This window comes from Hibiscus syriacus, unplaced genomic scaffold (genome assembly GCF_006381635.1).
Source record: "Hibiscus syriacus cultivar Baekdansim isolate YM2019G1 unplaced genomic scaffold, ASM638163v2 tig00112523_pilon, whole genome shotgun sequence".
Taxonomy (NCBI): domain Eukaryota; kingdom Viridiplantae; phylum Streptophyta; class Magnoliopsida; order Malvales; family Malvaceae; genus Hibiscus; species Hibiscus syriacus.
The window spans coordinates 323,623-335,409 of record NW_024063355.1 but is presented as its reverse complement, the minus strand read 5'-3'; the positions used below and the strand labels follow the sequence as shown (position 1 = coordinate 335,409).

The following is an 11,787-nucleotide window of genomic DNA, read 5'->3' as shown; positions in this document are numbered from 1 at the left end:
AGATTTAAATTGTTGGTAAAAAACTCGATTTGAAAACGATAGTATAATTGATCTTTTTATATATATATATATGTTTTTATGTCGGATTAGATATTAATTTCATCCTAAATATCAGGTTAATCAAAGGTTAGATAGAGTTTTCTAAACCCGGATCAAATGATAGATGAGGATGTTATACTTAAGTTAAATTCGGGTGAGCTAAAAACCGATCCAACTCAACCCAAGTCATGAACATCTCTAATTCGATATTGATGAGTATCAAATATAAATATATTTAATATTTTAAAAGCTTTTAATATGTAAACTATTTTTTAAAGAATTGTGTTCTCATATGAATATTTGCAGATACATGAGATCCGAAAGAATTAATTCAAAATCAAATACAAATATCAAATCAATGATGAATTATAGATCGAAGAAGCAACGGACTCGGCCATGGAGTCATTGCATCATCAGCTTGAATTCCTCGAAGCTGATAACACCATCGCCATTAAGATCGAATCGTTTGATCATCGTCTTGCACTCATCGATGGATTTAAACTCACCGAGTTTCGTCAACATTGACTTAAGTTCCCTCGGCGAGATGAACCCGTTCCCATCGACATCGTACATCTCGAACGCTTCTTTCAAATCATTCATCTTCTCTTCTTCCCCTCCTGCTTCCATCAACCCTATGAAATCCTCCAACCCCAATAACCCGTCGCCGTCCGAGTCCAACGATTCCACCGCCACCTCTGCTTCGGTTAACTTCAGTTCGCCGCCCATTAAGGCTAGCCTATGGCTAAGCTCCGATGCCGAGATTTTCCCGTCTCCATCTCTGTCGAAGTAACGAAGAACACGTTCGTATTGTTCGCTTCTCATCATGTTTTATTTTTTCACTAAGGAAATGGACGGGAAGTTTTTGGGATTCCTGGAAAATTTGCAGAAAGATGAAACAGTTGAATTCTGGGTTTGATTTGCAGAAATGGGTGATGGGAAACCAAGTTTATATATAGATAGAATGAGACTCTGTCTATGATTTTACCGAGAAAGTGCCGGGAAAGTCTTCAAAACACGAAAGAGGATGAAGAAGCATTGGAACTGGGTTGAATTATTGAATTTCTGGGTGTTGTTTTCTGGTTTAAATAGAATCTTCAAAGGAAACAAGGACGAAAGATACTTCAAAATTTCGTTTAACCGTCAAAACCAATTTTATTTTCCTTCTGTTTTTAACCAAAAAATAATAGCATGTTCAAATGCTAATCTTTAAATACATTTATTCAATAATCAAATTATTTGTTCGATCAGTCTAGATATAAGATTTTTTTAACTGGATTAACTTAATTTAATTAATAAAGTACACAAATGGTTAATCGATTATAAAATATTTTTTTATTGAATCATCCTACTATTAAAAGTTACAAAACAATCCTTTTATTATAGGCATTGCTTCTTCAAGTCTTCCAACTATTAAAAGTTATAAAATGGTTACCTAACTATTCATTGTGTTCCAAACTCTTTTTTTAATTGAAAAAATTGATAGTAGTTTGAGTTGGATGTTAATCTGCTGACTGAGATATGATAGTCGTTTGAGATTATGGGTTCATATTAGATCATATCTTAGTCGGCAGGTTAATGTCCAATTCAAACTGCCATAATTTTTTAGCGAAAAAAGACGAGTTTGAAATACGACGAATAGTCGAGTGATCATTTTGTAACTTTTAATAGTTAAGAGACTTAAAAAAGTAAAATCCTATAGTCGAAACCATTTGGTAACTTTTAATAGTCAAAAGGCTCAATAAAGTAATATCATATAGTCGGAGAATCGTTTATGTATTTGCCCTAATTTAAATGATGATTAATCTAATAAGATAAAATATTTATTAAGTTTTTTTTAACAAATGAATTTTCGAATTATTAAATTTAAATAGTCAATTAATATATTAAATAATAATGATTATATAAAAATAATAGTTTTAATATTGAATCCGGATATAATGGCCAATTGGAAGGAAGGAAGATTCCCAATTTTAGCAAGGAATTAATAGAAGACGAATATGTGCATCTACACGTGTCGTCCATATATATAATGTGGAGTCAAATATTGAATTAATTTTGTTTAATATAAGATGGAAATGAAGTAAACATTTGAAATTGATTATAATAGTGAATTTTGATAAATGATGTAAGATATGAAGTAATTTGCCTTGAGAAAAAAGTATATATTATATGACACGTTTACCACGCTATGTGGTTTTATGATGGGACGCCATACCAGCATTATCCGCCGGAGAAAAATGATATAAATCGAATGGAAACCAGCCATGCCCGTGGACCGCCCGCAATTTAACTTGAAATTGATGGGTTTTAATTCGGTTCAATTTAATAAGATTTGATTTTTAAAAAAAATAAATTTAGATTGAGTTGATCGAATATTTTAAGGGGTGACATCATGTCGAGTTCAATAAAAGGTGAAAATAAATAATATGATTTTATTAAAATTATATATTTTTAAATTAAATCCTTATTTTATATAAGTTCAGTTGGATTTATACTTTAAAAAATTTAATTGGGTCGAAATCGGATGAAAAATATATATGTTTTGGGTTAGGTCAAATCGGATGGAAGATATATAATTTTCGGATTGATTGGGTTTGGATAGACGATACATACTTTCAGATTATGACTAGTTGATTAAAAATCTGATCCTAACATGACCTGTTGTCATCCCTTCTCTTATCTATGCTTAATATTTATCTCAATATTTTTATTTAACAAAAAGAAGTTTTAATTTAAAAAATATAAAAAATTTGATAATAATTATCTTCAAATACATAAAATTCAATATACTATTATCTCACGTAGAGTATTTTCATTATATAATCTATCAGTCAATTCAAATTTTATTTTATTTTTTTGGTACAAAGGATTGAAAAGCGACGCCGTTTTTTGGCTTACAATTTCAGGGTTTCATTTCCACGCTTATATGCTTCTATCAGATGCCTCACTTCATGTTGTGGATCTTTTAACATTCTCATGCTCCTCCCCTCCTTTAGCCAAACAATCAGCACATTTGTTTACTTCTATCGCCACCCCTTTAATGATTTTGATATTTTTTATTTCATTTTTTTACATTTTATTATACAAGATATAGACACCTTATGTAAATCATAACTAATAAATGATACTTAACCTAGTAATAAGGGTGCTTCACGTTTCTTCCACAAACCTATGTTTGAACTCTCATAAACTCTAGAACTTATTTTTCATTATCCAATAAGATGATGAAATATGGTATCATTGAATAATATACATTTTTTTTAATTCAATTAAGGGCAAAGTATAGGAATGGTCACTGAACTTTTCTAAAGCTTTCATTTAGGTCCCCCAACTTTTAAAACTTGCAATACAGTCCTCCAACATTTATTCCGTTTGCAATATGGTCCCCGATGTTACACTGCCATTGGTACGTTTGCAATATGGTCGCTGAACTTTTTAGGTGCTTGCATTTAGGTCCCCCAACTTTTAAAACTTGCAACACAGTCCTCAATTTCATTCTAAACCCCAAATTCATTTTCGATCTCGAATTTCCTTAGAAAATAGATATGAAAAAATTATCTTAAATATTGTTATATCATAGTCTTATAAAATCAAAGCTTATAGATATATCCTACAAAACTTATTATAAGAGAAATAAAAGAGAGAATAAACTTTAGAAATTCAGATACTAAATAATAAAAACCCCATGAAATTCCTTCCAAATAAAGTCATTAAGTTCATGAATAAAATAACAATTTCAGTATGATAATCCCTAATAATTAATTAATGACTATAGATCTTTATACTTAATGCGCATGTTCATAATTAATTAAGGATTATAAAACTTTAGTATGTACCTATTTGATTTGAAATATGCTACTCTTTGTACTTGCGTAAGTATGATAATCCCTAATAATTAATTAAGGATTATAGATCTTTATACTTAATGCGTACATGCTCATATTTAACAAGCACGTTTATGTATGTGAACCTCATAAAATAGTATAGACTAAATGTATACTATTGAATTTTATAAGCTAAACGTCTAGATTGCTTTTGTGTGCACGTTACAAGTTTCTTTATTCGTGGTAGGATATCAACATTAATGGAAGAGTCTCAATGAATCATTCGAGTACGATAAACGATTACTTAAGTGGGCATATAAATAATGAAATATTTTAGTTAAGTTTGTAAATTTATTTGTATATTTGTTTTCTTTCAAAAATAAAGGAGCTTCGTTTTTTTGTATAAACAATTTTTTAACTTGAAAATTTTACGGATGTTGAACATATTTCATCATATTTCATTCAAAGGGCTAGTGTCTGGTTCAAACGACCATTACTTTTTTAATATAAAGAGACAACTTTGAACATACGAATAATAATGTGATCATTATGTAGCTTTTAATAGTCGGAGACTTGATAAAACAAAACTCTTAAGACATCATTTTGTAACTTTTAATAGTTGGTGAGACTTTATAAAATAATATCATGTAATTAAAGGTCATTTATATATTTTAAGCATTTTTCATTGAATTGTAAACTAGAAGTATTTTACATAAACAAACACGATAAAAATAAGTAAATGCACCTTGAATAGATCTATCTCCTTCGATGAATAAATTTTCTAAAGGAAATTCAAGATCGAAAAGGAATTTGGGGTTTAGAATGAAATTGAGGACTGTGTTGCAAGTTTTAAAAGTTGGGGACCTAAATGCAAGAGCCCGAAAAGTTTCAGTGACCATATTGCAAATGTACTAACGGCAATGTAACGTCGGGACCATATTGCAAACGGAATAAATGTTGGAAGACTGTATTGCAAGTTTTAAAAGTTGGAAGACCTAAATGAAAGCTTTAAAAAAGTTCAGTGACCATTATTATACTTTACCCTTAAATTAAAGTTATGATCAAATTGATAAATGTGTGAGTAATGATAACTTGCAATTATATCAATTTTTAACTACCCCGTTAGTTACTATGTTAAATATTAATGACATATGTTTAGTTGGCAACACTTAAACAGTTAAGTGATTTATTTGATAAAATTAAAATATCAGTGTACAAAATAAAAATAAACAATAATTAAGTGGCTATGGTTATAGTTTATCTTAAAAGTTATTATAAAGTGAATTGCAAGCAATAAGGACTAGACTGTACAAATAAAAAACAAACAAGGTCTAATCCGAAGTTTTGGAAAAGAATTGCAGGCGGTATAAAAGCCTGAGAGCCTTAAACCCTAGTTCCGACTTCCATGTCTCTTTAGTCTCTCTCATTTCCCAAACCCTAGACAACAAGACACGCCTATTTCAGTTAGCTTTGATTGTTTTTGAAGCTAACAAAGCTCTCTCTTCACTGTGGTTTGGGTTTTTGGAGCCTTTCTTCAATGGCTCTCTACTTGTTGTTCGAGTCGTCTTCCGGGTACGCGCTGTTCCAAGCTCACGGGCTCGATGAAATCGGTCAGAATACAGAGGCCGTCAGGAACTCCGTTTCGGATCTGAACCGGTTTGGTAAAGTGGTCCAACTCACTGCGTTTCAGCCTTTTGAGTCCGCTCTCGATGGTCTCAATCAATGCAATTCTGTTTCCGAAGGTATCATAATATTTTACCTTTTCTTCAAGATTATTTTTTATGGATATGTATTACTTCTGCAAAGGCATCTGTTAGTTCAACATTGCAAAGCTTTAGTTGCTCTTTTATATTAGTTATCGTGTTTACTCGGTGGGTTATTGGGATACTAGAAATAAAGGGTTTTTTTCCCATTTTCATTTGCTGATTTTTGTGATATCTGATGAAGATACTTTCCTCTTAAAGTTTTAATGCTTAATAATCATTCTGAACTAATCGAATTAGTGTCGCTGTATGAAACATTTGAAATGAGTTTGCTTGTTTTTCAGGTAAGGTTAACTATTGGGTTATGTTTGTTTTCATTTGGCAGGGCTTATGACTGATGAGTTGAGGAGTTTTTTGGAGCTGAATCTCCCAAAAGTGAAGGAAGGCAAGAAGCCAAAGTTCAGCTTGGGAGTTGCAGAGCCTAAGCTTGGTTCCCACATCTCTGAGACAACTAAACTTCCATGTCAGAGTGGGGAGTTTGTCCTCGAGCTTCTTCGCGGTGTGCGATTGCATTTCGATAATTTTATCAAGGACCTAAAGGTTTGCATATTTATTTATGTTTTCAACAAGATGGCTACAAGTGTATATTTTTTTCATTTGTTTTGAGTTGTTCTTCACGTCTCTTCTTAAACATGGTAGTCTGGGGACTTAGAGAAAGCTCAGCTCGGTTTGGCGCACAGTTACAGTAGAGCGAAGGTTAAGTTCAATGTCAATCGAGTTGACAATATGGTTATTCAAGCTATTTTCCTTCTTGATACTCTTGACAAGGATATCAATTCCTTTTCCATGAGAGTGAGGTTCGTATTCACTTGACCCTGAAGCTAGCAACGTTTTTAGTTTAATGAGTGTTCTTAACTAGTTAGCACAGATGTTTCACTGGCATCATTTTATATAACAATTATCCCCTGGTTGATTTCTTCCTGCAGGGAATGGTACTCTTGGCATTTCCCCGAGTTGGTAAAGATTGTCAATGATAATTATCTGTATGCTAGAGTTGCAAAGCTTATAGAGGACAAGTCGAAGTTGTCTGAAGAACATTTCCCTGCCTTAACTGAGATACTCGGGGATGAGGACAAAGCAAAAGAAATTGTAGAAGCTGGCAAAGCTTCAATGGGTACACCTCTTGCATTTATGTTTCAGTTCAACCTTTTTTTTTCCTCCACATAATCCTAATTACCTTTTCCTTTTCTCATACTCATTTCGTACTCATTTTGCAGGACAGGATTTGACCCCAGTTGATTTGATTAATGTTCAGCTTTTTGCTCAGAGGGTAATGGATCTTGCCGAGTACAGAAAAAATCTTTATGACTATCTCGTGACTAAGATGAATGACATTGCACCAAATTTGGCATCATTGATTGGGGAAGTTGTCGGGGCCCGTTTGATATCTCATGCCGGTAGTCTCACAAATTTGGCTAAGTGCCCCTCTTCAACTCTTCAGATTCTTGGTGCAGAGAAGGCCCTCTTCAGGTAGTTTGCTTCTTACTCTCTATTCTTATGAAGTGATTCAGTATGGAAACATATGGAACGCTAATTTAGGCCCTCTTTGAACCAATGCTTCTTTTAAAATCCTGTATACTAATCCAAGTGCATGCTCTTATCTAGACTTTTCCCCTAATCGTATGTTTTAAGATTTTGCTTCACTCGTTGCTTACTGGCTTCAGGGCACTAAAAACACGTGGAAACACACCCAAGTATGGTCTAATTTTCCATTCATCTTTCATTGGTCGAGCATCTGCAAAAAACAAGGGCAGAATGGCACGCTATCTTGCAAATAAGTGTTCAATTGCATCTCGTATAGATTGTTTTGCAGGTAATCTTTTATCTTCTTTTCTCTTACACTGCATGTTTTTCCCTGTAATACATGTCGATTGTCTTGTTTTCAGAGAGGGGCAGCACTGTTTTTGGGGAGAAACTGCGGGAACAAGTGGAGGAACGACTTGAATTCTATGACAAGGGCGTTGCACCTCGAAAAAACATTGATGTGATGAAATCTGCGATTGAAAGTACTCAGAGCAAAGGTACACCGATCTATGACTCCGTTTACAATACTTCGCATCCAAGTCTTTGATTCGATATGCTGAACTCATTGTTTTTTACTGGAGGTTGATCATGCCGCACGTCTTCTCTTTCTGTGTATGACATTCTTATCGATTATTTTACTGCATGTCTTGTACAGATACGGAGATGGAAGAAATGCAGCCTGATGAAACCTCTGCAAAGAAAAGCAAGAAAAAGAAATCAAAAACCAATGATGCCCCAGCTGCTGCTACAAATGGAGATGCCCCGGAGGAATCTAAATCGGAGAAGAAAAAAGAGAAACGGAAGATGGAGGAAGAGATGGGTCACGAAGAGGAGAAGACAAATGGAGCAAACGAGGATGAAGGAACAGCCAAGAAGAAGAAAAAGAAGAGTAAAGATGAAGCAGCTACAGATGAAACCAAGAAGAAGAAGAAGAAGAAGAAGAAGAAGACCCAAGAGTGAATCTAATCTCTATTTTCTGAAATTCATATAATCAAATGCTAATAGTTGTTTTATTTTGAAAATTCTATTAACTTCTAGGTTTCGGAAGTCTTTGATTTTGGAAATAGTATTTCAGACAATGAGTGGAATTTGAGTTGGGCTTCTTCAAAGTTTGGCTCAAATTTTATGAAACACTTGTCCGAGTTGTCATATGATTACATGTTTGTCATTGATGGCCTAAATCGAAGCCTCCATTCACATGTTTAACACACAAGAAACATTTTTAAAATCAATCAATCAATCCAATTGCAGATGATTTTTTTTATGAAGGAGATAATCAAATTCAAGGTAGCTTGAAAAATGTAACATTTTAGGTTATCTTCAGTTTCAAATATAAAAAATATTATGATTTTTATCATTTGTTGCGTTTGTTTTTTAAGTCTTAAATTAAATTGGTAAAATGTTAAGTAGTTTTTTATTAGTCTAGACAAGGACAACGTAAAATTTATTTAAAATTAATTTTCAATCATTTAACATTGAAGATTAATATTCTAATATTCTTGATATTTAAATTTCAAGCTTTTAAAAATAACAACATTTCGTTTCACATATGAGTAGCTTTAATTGACATAAAAAAGTATATTTTTTCAATTATTCAAATTAGAATAACACTTATTTTGTGAATTTTTTTTTTTTTTTTTTAAGGAGGGGGTCATAATTTTGAATGCGAACAGATAGCGCATCGGCGGCAGGAGGGATCATAATTGAGTGGCCATTGAGAGACGGAAGATAACAAAATGTTTGAGCCGATTCCTTTGTTCTGTACCCAAATTCCATCTTCAACCAACCATTCCTTCAACTAATCTATCTATTCCATTCAATTTCAACCCTTCTTCTCTAAACCTCCCTACAACCCAATTTCTTCTCACAGAATCAATGGAGGGCGCTCTCTTTCCCAATAAACCTCCTTACCCGAAACCACCTCAATCAAGCAAGCCCGTCAAATTCAGCTCCGTAACACTCCCTCAATCTCATTCTCACTCTCCACCTTCAGTCCCTCTGGACTCTCTTCTCCAGCACCTCCTTCACTTTTCTTCATCACCCACCACCACTCCCCACAACCCCAAACCAATTAATCCCCCTTCCCATCCCCTTTACATTTCTTCACAATCTACTTCAAAGCTTCAGTTAGACAACAGTGGAGAGGAAGAGGGAGCTCAATCCGGTGATGGGTCGCTTGAATTTTTGACAAGGAAGGGTATGCTTATGCTTAATTCCATAAAGGAACAGCCTTTGAACGCCTTGCCTGATTTCTTTGATTCTGTTAAGTTTGAGCTTCTTCAAATTGATATGTGTAGTCTGTTGAAGGGTTTAGACCTTTCAGGGGATTGGGGAAGAGCTCTCGTGTTGTTTCAATGGGTAGTTTCAGACATAGGCTCCCGTAATGTTAAACTAGACAATCAGATTGTTGAACTAATGGTTAGAATTCTAGGGAGAGAGTCGCAGTATGCAATTGCGTTGAAGCTGTTTGATTTAATTCACATAGAGGAATACTCGCTCGATGTTCGAGCTTATACTACCATTCTTCATGCATATTCACGGTCAGGGAAATACAAAAGGGCAATATCCATGTTTGAGAAGATGAAGGAGATGGGCCTTTCTCCTACCTTAGTCACCTATAATGTCATACTTGATGTTTATGGTAGGATGGGTCGGTCTTGGAATAAGATTTTAGGACTTTTGGATGAAATCAGAAGCAAAGGACTTAAGTTTGATGAGTTTACTTGCAGTACTGTGATATCAGCTTGTGGGAGAGAAGGATTGTTGAATGAAGCAAAAGAGTTCTTTTCTGGATTGAAGTCGCAGGGCTATGTACCCGGGACGGTAACCTACAATGCTTTACTGCAGGTGTTTGGGAAGGCAGGGGTCTACTCGGAGGCCGTAAGCATTTTGAAGGAAATGGAGGATAACAACTGCCCAGCTGACTCTGTGACATATAATGAACTTGTAGCTGCTTATGTGAGGGCTGGGTTTTACGATGAAGGGGCTGCAGTTATTGAAACAATGACGAAGAATGGTGTAAGGCCAAATGCTATCACATACACTACTCTCATCAATGCGTATGGTAAAGCTGGAAAGGAAGACAAGGGTTTGAGATTGTTCCATAGGATGAAAGAATCGGGTTGTGTCCCTAATGTATGTACTTATAATGCAGTGGTTGGGATGTTAGGGAAGAAGTCACGATCTGATGAGATGATAATGATACTCTGTGACATGAAAGAAAGTGGTTGTTTCCCTAACCGTATTACATGGAATACAATGCTTGCCATGTGTGGTAATAAGGGAATGCACAAGTATGTCAATCGAGTCTTTCGGGAGATGAAGAACTGTGGTTTTGAGCCTGATAGAGACACATTCAACACTTTGATTAGTGCCTATGGCCGGTGTGGGGTGGATATTGATGCTACGAAAATGTACAAGGAGATGATTAGAGTAGGGTTCACACCGTGTGTTACAACTTACAATGCTCTTCTCAATGCTTTAGCTAGAAGGGGGGACTGGAAAGCAGCGGAATCCGTCATTCTAGACATGAAGAATAAGGGTTTCAGGCCTAGTGAAACCTCATACTCTTTGATGCTTCAATGTTATGCCAAGGGAGGGAATGTGAAAGGAATAGAGAAGATTGAGAAAGAAATTAGCGATGGTCATATCTATCCTAGCTGGATGCTGTTAAGAACTCTTGTTCTGGCAAACTGCAGATGTAGAGCAGTAGAGGGTATGGAGAGAGCATTTCGTGAATTACAGAAAAATGGATACAAACTTGATTTGGTTTTATTCAATTCAATGCTCTCTGTTTTTTCGAAGAACAACATGCATGAAAGGGCCCACAAGTTGCTACACATGATTCGCGAAAGTGGGTTGACACCTGATCTTGTGACCTACAACAGCTTGATGGATATGTATGCCCGAGTGGGAGAGTGTTGGAAAGCTGAAGAAATCCTCAAAGGATTACAAAAGTCCGGTGGAAAACCAGACGTCGTGTCATACAACACTGTGATAAAAGGGTTTTGCAGGAAAGGGTTGATGCAGGAGGCCATAAGAATTCTTTCAGAAATGACGACGAAAGGAATTCTGCCTTGTATTTTTACTTACAACACGTTTGTGGCAGGTTACGCCGCACAGGGAATGTTTGCCGAAATGGATGACGTTATTCACCATATGATTCAGCACAACTGCAGACCCAATGAACTCACCTTCAAGATTGTGGTGGATGGCTACTGTAAAGCAAGAAGATACAAAGAAGCCATGGACTTTGTGTCCAAAATTAAGGAGATGGACGGTTCTTTCGATGATCAGTCTATCGAGCGGTTAGCTTTTCGTGTTCGGGAGAATCTGGATTCATAACTTCACAAAGTAAGCACTTTGTATTTCAGTTTTTATTGTTTAATAACCATACCTGAAGTTAAATTTTTGTTTCATTTTAATACTTTATTCAAAATTTAACATTAAGTTTTGAAAAAAAAAATAAAAAAGTTTAGATACTATAACGGTCTAAAATTGATAGTTTAAGTACTAAACGCGTTAAGTTTTTAACGGTAGGGTACTAAAATAAAACAAAAACTAAATATTAGGCATGATTTAAAAAAAATAAAAATTTAAATACTAAAACGGATCAAAACTGATATTTAGATGGTAAA

At 34.7% G+C, this 11,787-nt stretch overlaps 3 protein-coding genes across 3 annotated transcripts; 2 read left to right on the top strand and 1 right to left on the bottom strand.

Annotated features, from left to right (window-relative positions):
• Positions 1-441: 441 nt before the first annotated feature.
• Positions 442-995, bottom strand: LOC120181274 (putative calcium-binding protein CML19). Its single transcript, XM_039186440.1, has one exon. It carries the CDS (start codon positions 862-864, stop codon positions 442-444), a length of 423 nt encoding a protein of 140 aa, XP_039042371.1. The 5' UTR covers positions 865-995.
• A 4,252-nt stretch (positions 996-5,247) lies between these two features.
• Positions 5,248-8,125, top strand: LOC120181251 (nucleolar protein 56-like). The gene is made up of 8 exons (XM_039186421.1): positions 5,248-5,605; positions 5,952-6,166; positions 6,266-6,423; positions 6,553-6,740; positions 6,844-7,096; positions 7,291-7,439; positions 7,513-7,647; positions 7,806-8,125. The coding sequence occupies exons 1-8, from the start codon at positions 5,401-5,403 to the stop codon at positions 8,108-8,110; spliced, it is 1,608 nt and encodes a 535-aa protein (XP_039042352.1). The 5' UTR covers positions 5,248-5,400; the 3' UTR covers positions 8,111-8,125.
• A 743-nt stretch (positions 8,126-8,868) lies between these two features.
• On the top strand, positions 8,869-11,541 carry LOC120181451 (pentatricopeptide repeat-containing protein At2g18940, chloroplastic-like). Its single transcript, XM_039186574.1, has one exon. It carries the CDS (start codon positions 9,026-9,028, stop codon positions 11,492-11,494), a length of 2,469 nt encoding a protein of 822 aa, XP_039042505.1. The 5' UTR covers positions 8,869-9,025; the 3' UTR covers positions 11,495-11,541.
• Positions 11,542-11,787: the final 246 nt, after the last annotated feature.

Bases quoted from the DNA above. Each gene is read 5' to 3' on its own strand.
- LOC120181451 (XM_039186574.1), top strand. From the start codon at position 9,026: ATGGAGGGCGCTCTCTTTCCCAATAAACCTCCTTACCCGAAACCACCT.
- LOC120181274 (XM_039186440.1), bottom strand. From the start codon at position 864: ATGATGAGAAGCGAACAATACGAACGTGTTCTTCGTTACTTCGACAGA.
- LOC120181251 (XM_039186421.1), top strand. From the start codon at position 5,401: ATGGCTCTCTACTTGTTGTTCGAGTCGTCTTCCGGGTACGCGCTGTTC. The intron at 6,741-6,843 runs GTACACCTCTTG...CTCATTTTGCAG, and splicing joins AGCTGGCAAAGCTTCAATGG to GACAGGATTTGACCCCAGTT. The intron at 7,097-7,290 runs GTAGTTTGCTTC...TACTGGCTTCAG, and splicing joins GCAGAGAAGGCCCTCTTCAG to GGCACTAAAAACACGTGGAA.